The 23,091-nt window shown below is 36.7% G+C and overlaps 1 protein-coding gene across 1 annotated transcript in view; it reads right to left on the bottom strand.

The window, feature by feature from the left end:
* Window positions 1-23,091, bottom strand: part of RhoGEF3 (Rho guanine nucleotide exchange factor 3) — a 1,152,743-nt gene that overhangs the window by 935,737 nt on the left and 193,915 nt on the right. Inside the window, exon 4 of the mRNA XM_073985772.1 lies at window positions 13,451-13,964. Within this exon, the coding sequence (XP_073841873.1) occupies window positions 13,451-13,708 (258 nt within the window). The 5' untranslated portion in view covers window positions 13,709-13,964. The remainder of the gene's footprint in view (window positions 1-13,450; window positions 13,965-23,091) is intronic.

Raw genomic sequence — 23,091 nt, 5'->3', positions numbered from 1 at the left:
AAGAGACGAAACGAGAATTCGGTTATATGAGTACACCGCAGTACGAGTACCAATTTGCCAACTCGTATTTGGGTGTGATTTATGAGCGGAACACTCCTGCTTTCTATGGGTCAGACACTCGGTTTATAGTGATAATACCGAAGCGTTACCTGCGATTTGGGTCTAAACTACAGTGCTCCGACCAGGAAACCTACATCAACTGCCAGGCTAGATCAACAGATCTAGGGGCACTTGGCATCCGCAACTTTGGAATAAAGCCCGCGATCGAACTTAGTAAGCAAAGACTGCCTCGTTAGGCAGTGTCTGACCAATTATAATACCGAAGCTATACTCGTGTTTAAACCACATCCTCCGAGATGCATCCAAATACTAGGTTAGATCGACAGACCTTTGGGCACTTGGCACCCTCAGAATCGAAGTAATGCCTGTGTTTGAACTTAGTAGCCAAAAAATACTATCAGTTGGACCAAATGGTGCAGGACTGGTGGCCCCAACGAACCGAAAATATACAACACAAGGTCACTTTATATGATAAAACTCTGAACTCATCATAGTCAGAAAACCATGATCCTAGTCAGTAAGGAACCCAAGCTCATGCTAAATCAAAGTCTTGGCGTTCCAATACGAACGTAGCGTAAGGAATAAATTCGTATGTCACCCTTCCTATGTCGCTGTCCGCTCATCGGTCAGCAGTACAGATAGCAGAAGAAATTAACTTATTGTACACGGCGGTGGGTTGACCTGGAACAACACAAACTTGTATAGTTTTTCTGTGTAGGGACCACCATATCCCGGAATGCCTGGTTCGGATTCTTTTGGCCCGTGCCGTGACGGAGGAAAACCCAAGACCAACATGGAGGTGCTCGGTTTGTAACAACCGCATCCACCACACTCAAACATCGGTGAGACGCAACAGATGCCGGGAGTGGGTAGATTTCAGGGCTAGCTCTGGACTCGTCACCGCACACGCAGCACTTAACAGCAGTCGTTGTTGTTCCAGTGTATCTTATTTTGCAATTTAGTTGCAATGGACTCCGCGGTAATATCGAAGAATGGTGGTCAACAACAACTGCAGCTAACACCGTTGTGGTGGTTACTAAGGAAGGATCGCATCAGGAGTGGAGACGAGGGATTAGCTTAACTGTTGCGCTAGTTTGTTCAATACAGACCTATCTCGCTTGAGCCTGGCTCGAATGACCCATAAATGTATAGGGGTAGCGCTAAGGTGTGGAGCTTCCGAGGCAGTGTTGCTTATCGTATACATCCCGCCGATAAATGCGTGTTATATGTCCAAAATAAGCCCGCTATTGGAAGGTCAAAACCGTCTGGTCTTGGGGGACTTTAATCAAAAAAATGAAAAAAAGTCTGGCAACTCTCTTTGCGATCAAACGTCATTGTTATCTCGCTCCACATCGAAAGTTAAAAAATAACTAAAAAACAATTAAATTTGGACATTGTCGGCCTTGTGTCTTATATTCTCTTCATATACAAGTGTCATTCTGTTGGAGAAACAAGAAATAATGCCAAGAAAAAGTGTTATTATTAAAAAGAAATTAATCTGTGCTCAATGCAAAACCCAGATTGTGGATAATGAAGATTCCATGCAATGTGATGTGTGTGAGAAAACTCTCCACAACCAGTGCACGAAGTTGGATAAAGTGCAAATAGAAAAACTCACGAGAGACCTTTCTCTCGAGTATAAGTGTTTTTTATGTTCCCCCAATGAGAGCGTTTATGTAGAAAGAGAACTTGGAGAAATAAAAATAAAGTTAAATCAGCTGGACGATATAAGAGAAACCATTCAATTTATGTCAACACAATATGATAAAATATTAAATGGGGTTGCCATCAACACAAAAAAAATAGAAAAACTGGAACATGAAAATAATTTGTTAAAAGATGAAGTTAAACATCTCAAAGCTTCAGTTAAATTCTTGAATGATAACAGAGTTCGCAACGACTGTATAATAAATGGAATCAAAGTTGATGAAAATATGTCTGCTATTGACGTAGTTGTTGATATTGCTAAGCAATCTGGTGCAGATATTGCTGAAAGCGAAGTGGAAGATGCTTACTTTATAAGACAAAAAGGTGTAAAAAAATCAATTGTTGTAAAATTTTCCAATCAACGGTCAAAGAAAACATTGATGAATGAGAAGTCGAAACTAAAAAATATTGATGCTTTAAAGACTGTCTACATTAACGATTATCTAAGCAGAGAATCTGTTCAGTTATTTAACCACGCTAAGTCTTTAAAATCAGTTGGTTATCAGTCTATTTTTACCAAAGGATGTAATGTGTTCGCGAAGAAAAATGATGTTTTAAAACCAACTTTCATAAAATCGTTCGATGATGTTGATAACCTTCTCAAAAAAGCTGTCAGTGGTGTTTCGCGACCTTCTACATCACAAAGACTTATTGAGGTAGCGTCTGAAGATGATGTTGATGATGGCGAAGATGATGATGACGCTGATAACGGCAAATCCTTAAATTAATTTCCGTCAATGTATTTTATTGAATTTTTTTATATTGATGCTATTTTCTTAAATAATATATCATGTTTTCTATGGATAATAAATATTTTTTAAACATAAATTCTTTTAATGAATACTATTCTGGAATTAAATCTAACTTGTTTAAAATATTATCTGTAAATGCAAGAAGTATTTCATCTGTAGCAAAGTTTAATAGATTTAAGAATGAAATTTCCAAATTCAACGTAATACCTAACATAATCGCTATTCAAGAAACTTGGATTGACGTTGACTGCACTCGTTTATATGCTATACCTGGATTTAATGATATACATTGTTGTAGAGCTGATGGTTTTGGTGGTGTGTCATTGTATATCAACGAAAGTATAAAATACTCCATTATTGAAAACAAAAGCGATCATTTTCTAGAGTTTGTAATGGTGTCACTTCCTGAAGTTAAGATAAAAGGCGTTCCTGTTGTTCTTGTATCATTGTATAGGTCACAGAAATGTTCTTTACAATATTTTTTCAACACGTTAGACCGCTTAATATCTCAAACTGGTAATCGTCCATCCGTATTTGTTGGCGATTTTAACATAGATATTTTATCGAATACCATTCACAAGAATAAACTAAATGATATATTTGCTGAGTATGGATTATTTTCTTGTCACAATTTAATAACTAGAGCTGAGACTGGCACATGTATTGACTGTATGTACAGTAATATTTCAGAATCTATGATTATATGTTCCATTCAAACGTCTGTTACGGATCACAATCTCATGTTTTGTGGATTTGACATAGGCGTTGGCAGAAGAGAAACTTCCGTTCAAAAGAAGTATATTATTAATTATGAAAAGTTTGGGTGTTACTTAGAAAGGCATCTGAGATCATGTGATAGAAATTTGAGCTCTTCTGTCCAATATAAAAACTTTTTGGATATTCTCTCGTCGGCGCAAACTTTCAGTCGAACTGTTACTACAAGTGCTATAGATATGAGAAAAAGGGTATGTCCTTGGATGTCTGACGAGCTAGTTTCTCTTGTTAATTATAAAAATAAGTTATTAAAGAGACGTAGGAAAGACAAAAACAACAAATTGTTAATCGAAAGGATCAGGAGAATTAGTAAGGTAATCAAAGAATGCAACTTAGCGTTAATGAACAGTTACTATACTCATAATGTTCAGAAATTCAGTGGAAATAGCAAAAAATTGTGGTCATTTCTTAATAAACAATTGGGAAGAGACGGTGTAAGGCATAACACTTTAGTAACTGAGAATGATGTCATTTTATCGGACGACCAGGAAAGAGCAGAGTATTTTAACAAATTTTTCTCACAGACGGTTATGAACATTCGCGACGATATTGTTTCAAGCTACGATGATAACATCAATTTTTTTAATACATTAACTCCTGTTTCCAGTATCTTCACCCTTAACAGAGTTAATCGAGAGAAAGTAGAAAGTGTTTTAGATGAACTGAGTGAAAGTAAATCATGTGGGTATGATAGATTAACTAAAAGCATGTTAATAGTTAAAAAGGAATTAATTTCAAATTGGCTATCTATGATTTTTAATCAGATGATACAAGATTCTGTATACCCAAGTGGGTTAAAAATACATAAAATTGTTCCTATTCCTAAAGTTCCTACCTCGAATAGAGTTAATGATTACAGGCCAATTTCAATACTCTCTATAGTAGATAAAGTATTTGAAAAAATAATTTTTGAACAATTATCATCATATCTGCAAGTTAATAATATCATATATGAGCATCAATACGGTTTTAATAAAGGGTCTGGAACGCAAGAAGCATTAGTAATGGTTACCGATACTATTTGTGAAGGGTTAGACAAGGGATATAAAGGTGTTGCTGGTGTCTTCTATGATCTAACAAAAGCATTTGATTTGGTTGATCACTCTATTTTGGTAAAAAAGTTAAAATATATCGGGTGCTCTTCTAATACATTGATGCTATTTCAAAACTACCTAGCGAACAGGGAACAATTTGTTCAAGTTGGTGATGTTAGAAGCAGTAACCTTCCTGTTAATTGTGGTGTACCCCAAGGAAGTGTGCTGGGTCCAATATTTTTCAAAATATTTGTCAATGACTTAAAAAATATACCTTTTAGAGGAAAACTTATCATGTTTGCTGACGATATAGCTCTTTTTTATAATTATAGCTATACAACAGTTTTACAAACAGATGTGGAATATGATGCATCAATTCTTTCAGAGTATCTAAGATTAAATAAACTGTTATTAAATTCCAACAAAACAAAGATTGTGAGATTCGGTCCAAATGTTCCGAGACACGATCATATTTTTAAAGCTCACATTGATGGCCAGCTTATAGAAGAATCCGAATGTGTTAAGTATCTTGGATTGTGTTTGAACAAGAACCTAACTTGGGATGATCATATACAAATGATTAAATCTAAAATCTCATCTGGAATCGGAATAATGTACAAGTTCAAGAATAAGTTTCAGACAAATGTAAAACTCATGTTGTACCACAGTCTTGTTCACTCACATCTAAGTTACCTTCCCATTATTTACGGCTATAAAATGACGCATTACTTGAAAAGCTTGCAAGCATCCCAAAATAAAGCCCTGAAAATAGTTTATAATTTGCCACTGAGAACACATACGTTGAGGCTATACAATGAATTTGCCAAAACCATCCTGCCTATTAAAGGCCTTCATAAATATCAACTCATGTTGTATGTACATAAATCCCTTGAAGACTGTAGGTCACAAGTTCTACAATTTCAAAGGAATTTTACATTAACAAGGAGAACCACAAGACAAGCAATGAATCTAAATATTGTACGATGTCGTTTTGAAACTACGAAACAGCGAGTATCGTTCAACGGTCCATATGAGTACAATCAACTACCAACAAGTTTAAAAGAAATAGTTGTCCTTTCAACATTCAAAAGGAAATTAAAAGATTTTTTATTGCAACATTTGGAATTACTTCTAGCATAATTTTTTGCATAATTTGATAACATTTTTTTGTATTTTCTCTTATTGTAATATAAAAGAGTTGCCTATTAGCCTCTATAATGCCATCTGGCGCTGAGGCATACCTATAATTTGTATATTATTGAAATTGTACAATAAAGAAAAAAAAAAAAAAAAAAAAAAAAAAAAAAAAAAATCATGAATTATGACATTCAGTCCTCGATAATGGCCAGAGCGGAATAGTGTTGGCTGAGCAGATTGATAGCAATACGCTTTGCACGGTCAATGACGACGGCCCTACCAGAATTAGCGAAGAGTGTTACAGTTCGCTAGACATAATCATCGTGTTAAAAATGACGTCAACTGGCAACCCATCGATTCTCTTCAGGCAGACCATCTCCCCATAATGGTATCCATCAACAGGCCAAACGATTTCATCCCCTCTGAACGCCGCCCTTTCATCAATCATGGGAAGTTACAGAGAGTTCACTAGTCACCACTTCAGAGATCTGCCCTCTGACGTTCCCAGACATCATCACTGCTGAAGACGCTGGCCATATTCCTGTTGGCCGAATAACCGAAGTGAGAACAAATTTTCCCGCAGAAGGGACGGGATTAGCAAATGAGCATGGTGAGCTTCATTATACCAACCCACTGGAAGTTAACAGGTTGATCGATGAGCATACGCGGAACAAGTAATTAAATCATCTGAAGAGTTGCAACATTGAGTCAGTTTCGAACCCTGGAAAGAAGGAAGATAGGATCTCGTTGACATTTGAAGGCGTTACGCTGACTGATCCGAAGAGGTGCGCACTTTATTTTAATCGACAATTTCTCGAGCTACCCGAGAGTGACGGGGTGAAGAGAATAGTATTTCGTCTCAATGGATGAGATTGCGAATATCACCAGGAACGCTAAATCACCCAAAGCACTGGGCCCTGACGGAATCTTCATGGCAATTCGGAAACATCTGCCTGAACCGGGATTCGAGTATCTCAACAAAGCTCTCAACCTGTCGCTAGCCTCCCACATCGTTCCGGAAGCCTGAATAAAGAGGCATGATGCTGCATCATTGATGCAGCATGCTTACAAACGTTTCGCTTTTGTCGCCAGTAGCAAAGACCTTTGAGGCTTTACTCCTCTCCAGCATCAGAAATAGGTATCTAGTTGCCGATCATCAGCGTGGGTTCCGTAAGCAGCACAGCAAGACAACAATGCTGTACGCCCTCTGCGCACATATTAGTCGAGAACCCAACCAGCGGAGGCCCTGCGATAGAACAGTGATGGAGACGCTCGATTTATCAAAAGTATTTGATATCAGAATTAGCGAAGAGTGTCACAGTTCGCTAGACATAACCATCGTGTTAAAAATTACGTCATTTGGCAACCCATCGATTCTCTTCAGGCAGACCATCTCCCCATAACTGTCTCCATCAACAAGCCGCCCGATTTCAACCCCTCTGAACGCCGCACTTTCATCAATCATGGGAAGTTACAGAGAGTTTACTAGACACATCTTCAGAGATCTGCCCTCTGATGTTCGGATAGCAGAAAGGACGTTCCCAGACATCATCACTGCTGAAGACGCTCAGCATATTCCTGCTGGCCGAATAACCATACGCGGAACAACTGGTTAAATTATCTGAAGAGTTACAGCAGTGAGGCCGGAATAAGTAAATTATGGGCAGCGGTTAAGTCAGTCTCGAACCCTAGAAAAAACGAAGATAGTATCTCATTCACATTTGAAGACGTTAGGCTGACTGATCTCTTCGCCAGTTATTTTAATCGACAGTTTCTTGAGCTACCCGAGAGTGACAGGATGAAGAGAAGAGTATTTCGTCGCAATGGATAATATTATCCAAACGCTAAATCATCCAAAGCACTGGGCGCTGATGGAATCTTCATGGCAATTCGGAAACATCTGCCTGAGCCGGGATTCGAGTATCTCAACAAAGATATCAACCTGTCGCTAGCCAGCCACATCGTTCCCGAAGTCTGAATAAAGAGGCATGATGCTGCCTACAAAGGTGCATCATACAGACCGACTTCGCTTTTGTCGCCAGTAGCAAAGACCTTTGAGGATTTACTCCTCTCCAGCATCAGAAATAGCTATTCAGTTGCCGATCATCAGTGTGGGCTCCGTAACCAGCACAGCAAGACTACAACGCACATATTAGTCGAGGACTCAACCAGAGGAGGCCTTGCGATATAACAGTGATGGAGGCGCTCGACTTATCAAAAGTATTTAATACTGTCAAGCACTCCGCATGCTACAGCTATCTGCAACAAGCTGAGATGTATGAATAAGTCCCTCAGGTCCCTAGACGCCTGCACTTTGAGTCCAGGTTAAGAAACATTGTTGACCAGATATAACGCGATAGGTCGGTCTGTGATAGAGCCAGTTTGGTCTGCGAACATAAGTGCAACGCGTTGGAAAAATATTCAAACTTGTCAGAATGCCGCACTGTAAATTGCTACAGGATGCCTCCTTATGTCCTTAGTGGACCATCTGCGGGACGAGAATAGATTTTTCGAGTACAGCAACGTAATGGGATGCTGTCGTTGCAATACTTGCTCGGGTAACGTTACTAGAGAAAACGTCTAGACCAACAAGCCTATCTAGCAGACTTAAATAGCGTTCACACGGATGCAGTCGCAGATATCGTGTGAATACGGTCCTCGGAATACATCCCCATCTATCGCAGCTAAGGAGCGTCAGCTGTCACAACAAACCAAACTATTTTGAATTCATAGAGAGCAAGGATTCATGACAGCGTACCACACATCTGTTCAGCATGCTGCAGCATGTCCGCATGACACACTGCACCTTTTCAACTGTCCTTCCGAACCTTCCCAACTGGAGTTAGTTTCTTTGTGGTTACAACAGGAAACCTATTCCATTTATGTTGCGCAACAAACAGCCCAGCAAAACAGTTCTGACCATAACGGTCAGGCGACAACAGTTATCAACATTTCCTTCAGGCAATCAAAATTGGGCTGTAAGGAAAGTCATTCACTCCCTCAGTCATAGTTACACCCGAGTATCGAATGAATACAACTTTACGGAACACAATACTTCCATGTTACGGGTAGGGTAGTAAGGAAGAAACCATTAAAATCCGAGGATAACTAATTTAGAGAGTTGTCTACAACTGAACATGGGAATTCATATACTCCAAGATTGGAACAATTTCGGTTTGGCTAGCACCCAATTTTCCAACTGCAAGGGTATCGATATGAACCCATCACTACAAGCTAGGGCGCTTGTACCGGTTAAGCGGTAAGGATGTGACAGTCACCGTAAAAAGCACTTCGCACTTTTGATATGATGCTATCTTCCAAAGTAGATTGTCTGTCCTCTCTGAAGACCAGTGATTACCTTTCACCGATATTCGACTTTGGAGCAGCTAAGATCTTGTTCGGAACCAGGAGTGACGGGAAGAAAACTACCAAACAATTTTGCTGACTGATGGATAAACAAGTAAAAAAGTATTACCCTCAGCCTATGTGAATTGAAACTTTCGTAATGAAATTCACATATACGGACAGATCGAATGTATTTAGGGTATTTTCAGAATTGTATGGCCCTTTTTGCACATTGGAACTTGCCGACAAAAATGTGGATTAGGATAAAAGTTCAAAAGTTTTGCAGAGGAGGTACTTAAAGGAATCGACCGAAGTGGATCTTATTTTGGGAGTCATATCTTTTCGATAGATATCGCGCCCACTAGTCATTTCAGTGTGTCATTGTATCATTTTTGGACCAGGAAGCACGGACTTGTCCAAGGAAAACATAATATCGCTGTGAACAGGACCACTACGAACAGCATCGGTATACATTTCCAAAGAATCATCGAACAGACCATAAACTGCACTTAGACACAAATGTTGAACTTTTTGGGGGAGGTACCCTAATGAGGTAACCGATGGAAATGCAATTTTCGAATTTCGAAAAAATCTGAGTTGTGCTGAATTGTGCTAGGTTTGTGCCGAAATTTTTTTCGAAATTCGAACAAATGGCTGAGATTTTCGACAAAAGATTTTTTTCGAAAAAATTTTGACAGAATTGCAATTTTAGAATTTCGAAAAAATTGAATTTGTGCTGAATTGTGCTCATTTGTGACGCAAAAATTTTTCGATATCTCGTACCATTTTCGAAAAACCAAAATTTTCGAATACATGGCAGAATTGCAATTTTCGAATTTCGAAAAAACAAAAGTTGTGCTGTGCTCAGTTTGTGCTCATTTGTGCTGCAAAATTTTTTTCGATATCTCCTACCATTTTCGAAAATGCACGAATGAGCACAACTTTTTTCGAAATTCGAAAATTGCAATTCTGTCAAAATTTTTTCGAAAAAAATCTTTTGTCGAATATCTCAGCCAATTGTTCGAATTTCGAAATAAAAAAAAATTCGGCACAAATGGGCACAAACCTAGCACAATTCAGCACAACTTAGCTTTTTTCGAAATTCGAAAATTGCAATTTCATCGGATACCACATGCTACCCTAAGGAGGATATGGACCGATATGCGCCCTTTTGGAAGCTAAACTAAATTTAGACAAAATATTCGGAGATCCAAAGTTTGGACCAACTTGGTTGCCCCGTGCAAGAGATATCGTGCTTACCATTTTAGTGACATTTTTTTAATATTGGGGGGAAACTAATTTTAGACAAAACATGACGCAGGCCAAATTTTGGACCAAGTCGGTTGATCATTCGAGAGTTATCATGTTCTCCAACCACTATATATAGAGTCATGGGGTTTTTTTACACCTTTCGGACTGCTTTCTCAAGAATTATGGACTTGCCCATGAAAAAACTTTTACCGTTAAGGTGAACTTATCCGAAATTTTGTGTGGCAGGTACTCGCAGGAGTGGACAAATATAGTCCATATTCGAACCTGATCTATATCTGGAAGATATATAAGCATATGTAAAGTATGGACCAAATCGGTCACTCTCTTCAAGACTTATCGTGCGCACAATGTTTCCTAACATTTTAGAACTTTTGTGAGAGAGGTACCTGAAGGAGTGGACCGATATGGCTTAACTTCGAACATAAACTATGTTTGGACGAAATATTACTAAGTCAGAATATTACTGAACCGAATCGGCAGATCAGTTCGAGAGCTATCTTGCGCTAAACCACTACACACGGTGTTATACGGGTTTTTTGCCCCTTTAAAGCTATTTTCTCAAGAAGTATGGACTTGCCCCTGATGAAACTTGTACCGTCGTATGGTGGGCAGTGAAGTTGCTACAACAGACAGTTCCTAAACTGGACTTTTCCAAAATTTTGTGTGTGAGGTACTCGAAGGAGTGGCCCGATTGAGTCCATATTGGAACCTCATCTAGTAGAAATTTCTGGTAGAATTTTCACGATGTGCAAAGTATGGACCAAATCGGTTTCTCCTTTCAAGAGTTATCGTGTGCACCAATTTTCCGAGAAGGTTAGAACTTTTGTGTGGGGAGGTACCGGACCGTCGATCGACATAACCCATCTTCGAAGATAAACAAGTTTAGACAAATATTACGAAGGCCAAATTTTGGACCGAATCGATTGATCCGTTCGAGAGTTATCGTACGCGCCAGCCAGGAAGACAGACGGACGGACATGGCTAAATCAACTCCAAATTGTCTGAAACGGATATCGTCCAAACATACTTGGGATCTAACATGCTTATTTCGATGAAGCACATTTTGCCCGTTATCATAAATACTGAGGATGTGAAAATGGAAGAATGCACTGTGACCGGACTATTTTACGAGATGCTCATATAAGTGGAACGAGGTATGTAGAATCTTACAAACGGAATTTATAGATTTCTTAAAGGCCTTGAAGCTGACACAAGTCAAGTTAAGAGGTTCTGACAAGTCGGTGGTAGAAATCTGTTAGGAAGGTTACAGAATGAAGTGATATTCTGTCGATTACTGGGACACTGTAACATTATCGCGAACGAGATTATAAATGAGATAACACTTGGGAGATCACAGTCGTTTAGCGAGTCGTACAACTTGTTCCTTATTTCTACTTAAGAAGTCTGCGATCAGAATTATTGTAAGGGTCATCACGGGACACTGTTAAATATGAACCAGAACTTATTGATGTGATGAAAGCAATGTCTATTACTGCAGGTTATGTGATGATGAGATGGCAGATATCATCGACCATCTACTATTTCAGTGTCCCATGTTAAATAGCAAAAACATGAACGCATGACTTATGTTTTAACATTCCCGATAGCTATGACGGTATTGATTAAATGCAGTAATTTAATTGAAGCAGTATGCCAATTATGGCAGCATTGAAATTAGTTTTACATCAGTTACAAAATCTCCAATACATCAGTATAACCAAGCCATTGTATTGAATTCCCAATTAACTTATGCCCCACGAGAAATCCAATGAAATCCATTCGGCTTATGTTCACTCACAACGCAGACTATTACGAAACTAACCAATAAAGCACAAAAGCAAGCAATGGCCGTCATGTTAACAGGTAAACTGAGATAATAGCACACACACACACAAACGAGTAGTATGCGTTGCAATAAATATACGTATAAGTCCATGGTTTTTATGGGAATTTGAAATATTGACAATAAATATTAATGAGGCCTCTAGAGAAGAAGTTTACAGTATATTCTTTATAATTTAGATTCTCGTTTAAGATTAAAAACTGAAAAATTAAAACTTCATTCACATTCAAAAAACTCATAATCTCAATATTTACTTCAAGTATTACAAGGAATGCACTCTTATTCATAGAAGTAGGCCTATTCAGTAACTTTTTAACAATTTTACTCATTGTTTATTTTACAAATTCTAGATCTCATAAAGGCGTTGGAGCTGACAAAAGTCAGGTTAAGTGGTTCTGACAGGTCGGTGATAGAAATCTTCTAGGATCTGTTGTTTAGTAGTTACAAAAACAAAAGCAATTTTAATAACTTTACAATCGATAAAAGTTACATTATTCTTATACAGATCAACAGTTAATTAGATATACATTCCGTCCATATCTGTGCTTCTATGGACTTCATCAAGAATAAGTAAAAAAGTATCAGTCGGCTGAAGGAGCATTCCAAAGCTTTTGCGATGTATTAGAGAATTCTTAACTTATGTCTTGGCTACAATTTTTGTCCTTGTGTTTGATCGAAAATCTCAATGGTTTGGCTGTTATGTGCCAAAATGTCTAAAAAACGTCAATAAAAAACATAAAGTCAAAATCGGGATGCTCGATTTTCACCGTAGGCCTATGCTCTAGTGGACATTTTTGCTCAGTCCAATCAAAGGAATCAGAAACGCGAAGGGCCCATTAAGGGGTATATACCCTTTCTGGCCTAAAGGCTGAGGGTATAAAAAGACCTACATAAAAATATTGGTAGTTTCTTTAAAAAAAATTGATGAAAAATGAATTTTTTTGGTCTGCACAACTAGGGGTAACCCCTTAAACCCCTCTGTTTAATTTTGACCACATTTCATGAGTATTTCACATCTGTAAAACTTTTTCACACCACAATCTATTTCACCAGTAATGTAAAAAAGATATGCAATAATATTGCGTTAAAATATAATCCAGCTGTCTTCCCTTGTCCCTTATGATATATTCGTGATATATGACTCTTAACTATAACCAAAGGATTATAATTACAATCCATTTCATTTTGCATATCACCAAGACGTCACAGCCATAAAATAAAATATATTCACATTTAGCCCCACATTCACATAATATTGCAATAATAAAACTAACAAGCTCCAATTGTGTGTTGACGGCAACCTGCACACATAATTCAATAAAAACTAACGAGCTGTATTCGCCTCTGTGTGTCGTCGTGTTAACCTTCAAAGTTTCGTGCCGTTTATGAAACCATAGTAATATTAATTGCATTCACAAAAAAAGGACAACCACCCCTGTCATTTTACAGCGCCCAAAAATTCTCAAATAGAACAAAAAAAAAAAAACTGGAATATCAAATATTATGGCATTCACTCAGTCACTCACCTTTGTTTTTGTCTTCTTGCGATTGCGATGCGGTACCGTAACATCACTTAATTTTAATAATTTTGGTCTAATTGGACGTTTGCCAGGCCCAAGCGGGGTTGTGGCACTACTGCCACTACCACCGTCAGCATTACTGTTACCAATTGCTCTACCAGGATTGTTAATGGCGCCAACTCCGCCGCTGCCACCACCACTTCCACTTCCTGTGGCTTTGGTGACCCTTTCAAAAGTTAAATCCAAATAAGTTTCGGATGTCATGATGATGTTGATGGTTGTTGTTGGCGGTGGTGGTGGTGGTGATGATAATGATTTCGGTTCGCTTCACTACAATGCTGTTCTATAATTTTAATGAATGTCTGCCGGGCAACTGGTTGCTACACATGTGAATGGTGGTTGGGTGAATTTTATTTGGAAACCATTATTTCCAGCAACTTATATCCGTTTTGTTCTATAAGTTTTCCGTGGCCAATTGGTCATTAAGCGACGCATTCATTTGCAATTATAATCAATTTGGCTGAAATGAAATGGACGAAAAAAACAAATGGAAAATATGAAAGAAAAATGGAAATGCAAAACTTAAGCTTAATATTATGTAACTATAGATATCTATATATAGATGTTTTAAGTTGTGTGTAATTGTGTGAGATTTAAATGAGTAAACAGTAATGAGTTTTCTATCATTGTGGTTTAAGTAAAATGATACGTTTCCTTAATAATTCATTTTTGTAGTGTTTCAGGCGAAAAAACAAAGGTTTTATCTGTTTTAATTTAATCACATAAAATTATAATAATTCAAGCTGACTTCAATGCCAAAGTAGGAAGCGAAGAGGTATGCGGACTAAAAACGAACGAAATTACAGGGGTGACAGACTAATTCAATTCTGTCAAGAAAATGGATTTACTATCACCAACACATTATTCCAATTACACTCTATAAGGCTTTATACTAGAGTTGGGTCAGCTAGCTCCCGGAGCGGATCGATCTTTCTAGTTCCTTTTCCCAAAAGGAACTAGTTCCTTAATATAGTTCCATAGTTCCAAATAGTTTCGAGACCGATATAGTTCAACGAATTTTTCTCTTTCATCGTTCTTTTCGTTCCAAATAGTTCCGAGAGCGAAATATGTCAACGAATCTTTCTCTTTCGTCCCTTTTTGTTTCCTTCGTTGCAAATAGTTTCGAGACCGAAATGTTTTTTATGGTTAGGCGGATGAATTGACATAAAAATAAATAAATTGCAGCTAACAAACAGCAACAACGTAAGATCGACGTAGGCGTTAAATTGAAGGAACCAGAAAAACGAAAGGAGCTATATGAACTAAAGGAACTATATGAACGCAAGAGCTGGATATAGTTCCAATAGTTCCTTGTCTGGAATAGTTCCTTGGAACTAGTTCCTTCCGGAACTACACAACTCTACTTTATACGTGGAAATCGTCGAAGGATAACAGAAATAATATAATGCGTAACCAAATAGACTATATTATGATTAATAAAAGATATAGGACCTGCGTGACTAAATGCTCAACATAACCAGGAGCAGATGTGCCATCGGATCACAACGATTCAAAAAACAATTCAAAAAAGAAGAAACTGCCCCGAATTAATTGTGAAAAACTTATGGTCTGTTCCAGTAATGCAAGAATCTACTAATTTTTACTATTTTTTTCGATAACATAAAGGAAAAAATGTTATCGTAGTAAAAAATAGTAGTTTCTTGCAAGTTCTGGAACAGAGCATTAATGATTCAATGATTAACCAGTAAGGAAACGATCATAGTCGGGCGGCGCCGACTATATGATACCCTACACCACTGTGAATATGTAAAATATATATAGGAGATACATCTCAATTTGAACTGGTTTCTATACAATATTGTACACTTATTACTAGACAAAATTCCGTCACACATTCCAAATTTCATCAAAATTGGACAGATATTGGGTGTTTGGTGCAGCAAATACGTCAAATCAGGCGAAAATATATATATGGGAGCTACATATCCAAATCTGAACCGATTTGATATAATTTGGCATACTTATTTCTAGATGGAATCCAGTCACCCATACAAAATCAATCAAAATCGGACATATATAGCGTGTTTGGTGCCGCAAATACGTCAAATCGGCCGAAAATATATATGAGAGATATATAAAAATCTCTTAATTGCCGACATTTGGCAGGAAGAGAGCATACCCAACGATTGGAACCTCAGCCTCCTATGTCCCGTACACAAGAAAGGAGACAAGACGGTGTGTACAAACTGCAGAGGCATAAGTCTGCTCCCAATCGAATACAAAGTGCTGTCGAGTGTACAGTGTGAACCTTTAAAACCCATGGTTAATAACATAATCGGGTCATACCAATGCGTTTTTAGACATGGTAAATCGACAATTGACCAAATCTTCACACTGCGCCAAATACTGGAGAAGACCTACGAAAGACAGATCGACACATACCACCTGTTCGTCGATTATAGGGCGGCTTCGACAGCCTAATTGATCAAAGGTGTTCCAAGCCATGTCTAAGTTTGGTATCTCTGCAAAACGTATAAGATTATGCAGGATGACATTGGCTAATACAAGATCAGCTGTTAAAGTAGGAAAGAACCTCTTGGAACCTTTTCAAACAAAACGAGGTTTCAGGCAAGGTGGCAGCCTATCGTGTGACCTATTTACCATTCTATTGGAAAAGGTCATACGAGAAGCGAATGTATATACCGATAGAGATAAAAATAGCACTACGCCAAAGTGGGTCTGGCAGTCACGGGCGGTAAGACAAAGTTTATGGTATCAACACGCAAGACGTCCAGTAGACTCGGACCAACTGCTGATGTTCCGAACTACAATTTTGAGGTAGTAAATGACTTTACTTACCTCGGCTCCGCCATAAATAAAACGAACAACATAAGTTTTGAAATCAAAAGAAGAAGAATATTGGCCAACAGATGCTACTTTGGTCTAAGTAAACAGTTTAAAAGCAAAACCACCTCTCGTCAAACAAAACTTACACTCTACCAGACACTGATACTACCCGTACTTATGTATGGATCTGAAGCATGGGTACTTGCGAAAGCAGATGAGGCAGAACTTTGTGTGTTTGAGAGAAAAATTCTTCGAAAGATTTATGGATTTATGTGTTGACGGTGAATACCGACGTCGTATGAACCACGAGCTATACCAGCCGACCGACATCGATATAGTAAAACGTATCGAACTACAACGATTGCGTTGGTTTGGCCATGTCAGCAGGATGAATAAAGATGCCCCCGCCAAAAAGGCATTTGAATACGAGCCACTCGACGTTATACACCCCAAGGGAAGGCCAAAACTCCGATGGAAACACCAAGTTGAAGAAGATATCACAAAACATGGCATCCAAAATTGGAGAAGTAAAGCAAAATATTGATTCTGCTTCTTCTTTATTTGCCAATTCGTTTTCCGAATGTTAGCGACCAACACAATTATAAATAGATTTGTTTTTATAAAAACGTATATCTATATATGGTAATATTCAAAAAAGTTTTGCAATCGTTGAAGTTGAGGTTTACCATTTAATAAATCGCGAACTATAATTATATTTAATACAATATGAATATATTTATGTTGATTGAAGTGTTTTAGGCACGATCTGATAATATGGACCATAACAAATAATTTATGTGGAAGCTGTGTTGGTGGCAATACAAAAAAATGGGTAAAAATGTGTTGAAGTTAGCAAGGTTTTTTGTGTTTTTTCTTGATTTCTGGTCAAACCAGGGAAAATGCAGACCTGAGCTCAAAGAAAAAATTGAAGAATACCCCTTTTGCAACATGGTTCTTATGTATGACTTTTCGATATATACAGTGCATCCACCTTAAATCGATGCTAACATTTTGAAGTTTTGAAATCGGGGTTTTTTTAATTTTTCTTATAATTGGAGGGCGCAACCAGATAATGACCTAAACTATTTATTGGATTGTAGAACTCGTGATTCCACGTCGTTTGATGTATATCTCATGAGTGTGCTCCGTACAGCTCCCTAGCAATAGGAGTCCAAAGTCGAATTTTTGGTGCGTAAATTTTCTTTAAAAACCTATTTTTTGGCTTCAAAATTTCCAACTATGACACAGGTACCCTTGAACGCCGCGTGATTTTAGTTTTTTTCCGCGCCGGATTTAATGAGCCCTACCGCGATCGAATCCATCCACTAAAACCGCTGATATAGATACCCTGAAAATAGGAAAATAAGCTAAATTTTATTTTGGCTAATCCGCATACTAAACCGCGATTTCCCTTAAAAATTTTTACATAAATGGAATCCTTTATACGCGATTATAACATTTGTCAAAAAGGTGTGTCATAAATTACAGAGATTCGGGAGTAGTATTCGTATTTAACCAAAAATAGAATCAGATAGCACATCCGCGGTTCTTGACGAATCTGTATAAAATTTTTTTTATTGACGTATTTTTAACAGGGGGTCACTGAAATCGGATGCGCCTTATAATCATATGAACATCGCGTTATGTTTACCCCACATGAAGCATTTTGGTGTAGTAAGATGCAACTGATGGCACACTTTGGTCGCTAAATGAAACATGGAAAAATGCTAACATATTGACCGAGATGGACTCGCTCTATGCGAAAAGCACATGCGCCTCAACTGATTTTAACTATTTCGCGCGTTATACAGTTTTTAACTTTTATGTTTTTCTTTGATTGTAATATCAATATCACTCTTTATTTCCTAATTCTATTGCTTATCACACTAAGCAAATATACTTTCACGATGATAAACTATTCTCCTTGAAGAGGTTTTAGCAAAATAATTCAGGTTTTGTTTGGAAATTTAGCGAAATAGTAGAATAACTCCCAAAAAAAGTTCTCAAATTTTTCGTATTAAACCAAAAAATATATTCTTGAAATAATGTTCCAACAATAAACTTTTCTCTTTTGTTGTAGCTGCAATATGCAATTTAAAATCCTAATCTATAAAATTTTGGTCTCACATTTTTCTGGACATTATCTAGATTCTGTACGTATTTGTAATTTATTTTTTTAGAGATTTTTATGGACTCTGAGTTAGAATAAATAAAATTTACTCCAAGATTCCTTCAATATTTATTGATTTTCCGCGAAAATGAAATAAATTTAGCAAATATTTAGGCGTCTACGGATAAATATTAAATGTTGTTACCGATTTATATATACAGTTTGGTATTACAACACAAAGGGAATTTTTAAATATTTTTTCTTTATAAGGGAATAAAACCCCCCATAACTTTTGGGCGCAGCATCCAATTTTGTGAACGCGAACAGATTTGAAACCACGATTTTTTTCTTAACCCATGTACCAAAAATCGTGAATGTGCTATCAACAATTTTTTTTAATTTTTTTTCGATGGAATTGTAAAGGAAATTTGAAATTTACCATATATAAAAGAGCTTAGTGATGAGTGAGTGAGTGACTGAGTGACTGACAGATCATCGCCCAGACGAAACGGCTGAAGCTAGAAGCTTGAAATTTTGAGTGTGGGTTGCTGTTGGTGTGTAGGGGTGAGATAAGGCTGGGTTTTTGGAAATTCGAACTGGAAGGGTACGAAAAGTACTAAAAGGTACTAAATATGGTACCCTTTGTATTAGGCAAACGGGAAGAGCTAGAATTCTGAAATTTGGAACGAGGGTAACTGATGGAGAGTTAGAAAGATGTACCGAAGGGTTTTTGGAAATTCGACCTATAAGTGTACGAAAAGTTACTAAATTTGGTACCAATTGTATATTTTGAGCGAATATAGCTACAATCTTCATATTTGGTATGGGAATCAAGGTTGGGAAGTGGTGTTGATATAAGGAAATGATTTTGGAAGTTCGTACTTATGTGTACGAGTAGTACTAAATGGTACTAAATTTGGTACAATTTGGATTTGGGTGAACGGATAGAGCTAAAAACCTGAAATTTGGAATTTAGATTACCGTTGAAGTGTACGATTGAGATATGGGGGTAGTTTTGGAAATTCATACTTATGTGTACGAAAAGTACTAAATGGTACGAAATTTGATACAATTTGGATTTAGATAGACACCGAAACCAGAAATTTGGAATTAATATTACTGACGGAGTGAAGGATTTAGGTAGTTTTGGAAGTTCTTACTTATGGGTACGAAAAGTAGTAAATGGTACTAAATTTGGTACAAATTATATTTAGGTGAAATGATAGAGCCGGAATCCTGAAATTTGGAATTTAATTACTTTTGGAGTGTAGGATTGAGTTAGTCTTGGAAATTCGTACTTATGGGTACGGAAAGTACTAAATGATACTAAATTTGGTACAATTTAAATTAAGTTGAACGGAGAGAGTTGGAATCCTGAAATTTCGAATTAATGTTACTGACGGATTGTAGGATTGAGGTAGTTTTGGAAATTCATACTTATGGGTACGGAAAGTACTAAATGTACTAAATTTGGTACAATTTATATTTGGGTGAACGGATAGAGTTGGAATCCTCAAATTTGGAATTAAGATTACTGATGGAGTGTAGGATTGAGGTAGTTTTGGAAATTCATACTTATGGGTACGGAAAGCACTAAATAGTACTAAATTTGGTACAATTTAAATTTAGTTGAACGGATGAACGGATAGAGTTGGAATCCTGAAATTTCGAATTAAGGTTACTGTTGGAGTGTAGGATTGAGGAAGTTTTGGAAATTCGTACTTATGGGTACGGAAAGTACTAAATGTACTAAATTTGGTACAATTTGGATTTGGGTGAACGGATAGAGCTGGAATCCTGAAATGTGGAATTTAATTACTTTTGGAGTGTAGGATTGAGTTAGTCTTGGAAATTCGTACGTATGGGTACGGAAAGTACTAAATTTGGTACAATTTAAATTTAGTTGAACGGTTAGAGTTGGAATCCTGAAATTTCGAATTAAGGTTACTGATGGAGTGTTGGATTGATGTAGTTTTGGAAATTCATACTTATGGGTACGGAAAGTGCTAAATGTACTAAATTTGGTACAATTTATATTTGGGTGATCGGATAGAGTTGGAATCTTGAAATTTCGAATTAAAGTTAATGTTGGAGTGTTGGATTGAGGAAGTTTTTTGAAATTCGTACTTTTGGGTATGAAAAGTACTAAATTTGGTACAATTTGGATTTGGGGGAACGAATAGAGCTGGGATGCTGAAATTTGGAATTATGATTACTGTTGGATTGACTTTGTCTCGGAAATTCGGAAAGTACTAAATGGTACTAAATATGGTACAATTAAATTTAGGTGGACGGATAGAGCTGGAATCCTGAAATTTGGAATTATGATTACTTATGGAGTGTAGGATTGAGGTAGTTTCGGAAATTCGTACTTATAGGTACGGAAAGTACTAAATGGTACTAAGTTTGGTACATTTTGGATTTGGGTGTACAGATAGAGCTGGAATCGTGAAATTTATAATTAAGATTACTTATGAGTGTTGCATTGAGGTAGCTTTGGAAATTCGTACTTATGGGTACGAAAATTAATAAATGGTACTAAATTTGGTAAAATTTTGATTTGGGTGGACGGATAGAGGTGGAATCCTGAAATTCGCAATTACTGTTGGAGATAGTTATTGAAATTCGTACTTTCATACGAAAAGTATTAATAGTATTATGAATAGAAGTGGAATTCGGAAATTTTGTATTATAGCCGCTGTTGGTGTGAGGTTGTGGATATACATACAATAAGTGTACGAAAATTACTAAATGGCACAGAATTTGGTCCAAATTGTTATTGTGTAAAGGGGTAGAGCTGAAATTGTGAAATTCGGTATTAGTATAGCAGTTGACGTTTAGAGTGGAGATAGAGAGGAAGTTTTGCAAATTCGTACTAATGTATCGCGGTTTGGATATAGTTTTGGATAAATGGAAGTAATTTTTGGAACTTATACATACTATAAGTACTAAATTTGGTACCAGTTTGGTGTTGCATGATGGGATATAGGTGGAATTTCGAATTGTTGTATGAGGGATTGTGTTGGTGTTTAGATACGGATTTTTTGAAATGTATACAAATTCTAAAATTAGGCTGAGGGCTGGTTGATTTATTAAGAAATACGAAATGTACTAAATGCTATTAAATTTGACGTTGGGTGTAGCAATGAAGATGGAATTATATCATTATTGCGTGAAAAGTACAAAATTGCAATAAATTTGGTATAGACGTGAAATTCTGATATATTATTGATTTGTCAGGTTCATTGTTAGAGGTGGTCGTACAATAAGTGTACTAGAAGTATTAAATAATACTATTGAAGCACTGGTACTGGGTGAATCGATAAATGAAATTTGTTATGAGGATAACTGTTGAGATTTGATCAGAATGTTTATTTAAATCCGCCTTTAAATGTATGAAAGGTTTCTACATGTAATACCATTGACATTGGATGAACAAGTAGAGCTAAAACTGTAACATTTGAGCTAAGGTCCTGGATTTTAAAAATTGTACTGAATAATGTACTATTGTTTCTAGGTTAACACGAATTCGGTTTCTAAATAATGTACTGAAATCAAAAAGTCAAACGTACCTTTTCAACAAAATTGTTTTTATCTTTGTTGTCTTTTCTAAACGTTATTGTAAGTTCATTTGAAAAGGTAGATCTATGCGGCTAATGTTTTACAAGAAGGTTTTTACATCCTGAGAAAAAAGGCCTAAAATAAAATGTCTCAAAAATTAACTGTTATATAGGGTAACATCTTCTGAATAAAGGTTTTCTACATTTTGATATCACAAATTCTAAAATTCGGTTGGAAAATGTGGATAAAATTTTCAAAATACCCACACCGTTCTAATAAAATATGGACTGGAATTTAAAATCTAGGCCGCTGTTGAAGTGTAGAGCAGTACTTGAAAGAAATTAAATATCAATTCAAATAAGTATTAGTACATCAACATTTTCAGTGTTCTCCATATTAAATATTGTTTATTTGTATATTATTCCTTTTCCGCTTACGAAGTGGCGGGCATTTTGCTAGTAACATATAAAATATTAAAACAAATGGAATATAAAATTAAATAATTGTCAAATTACATTTTATTTTTTGTCCCTTTTTCATAGTCTGCGCGATTTGTGTTCACTCCTATTACCCGGTGGTAGCTCAAAACTTGTTGAAAGGAATAAATAAAAAACACCTCAATCCTCTTGTGGAGGGTAGACGAAAAACAACTTTTGTCGCCTTTGTAAGAATTCACATTATTTTCAACATATTCCACTAAATTTTTTTGCACAACGAAAACTTTATGGTTTCTGTTTTGTTTTTACAAACAAAATCCTCCACCCTCAGCCCTCAACCAGAAAATGTTGCTTAACAAAACTAAAGTAACCATTTATTTTTTCTTTGTTTTGTATGCTTTTGTAAAGTTCATGAAAAAAGTTTTCCTTGCAAATATCTTTCCTTAGGCTTCATTGCCACGTGAATTTAGTTCCACAAACTCTCCCGTTTCTACATTAAATTTGTTGCAAACATTTTTACAGTGTTTTATTTAGCTTGCTTTGGTGTCCGTTTAGTTCAAATGTAGAAACTCATTTTTAACCCAGTTAAAGTTGACCAATCGAACTGAAACTTTGCACACTTTTCAGGTTTGGATGACAATACATGAATATGAAACCAAAACCAATATGGG

This window comes from Musca autumnalis, unplaced genomic scaffold (genome assembly GCF_047663935.1).
Source record: "Musca autumnalis isolate F117 unplaced genomic scaffold, ASM4766393v1 scaffold_4, whole genome shotgun sequence".
Classification (NCBI taxonomy): domain Eukaryota; kingdom Metazoa; phylum Arthropoda; class Insecta; order Diptera; family Muscidae; genus Musca; species Musca autumnalis.
The sequence above is the reverse complement of the archived record's forward strand: the minus strand, read 5'-3'. Positions and strand labels throughout refer to the sequence as shown.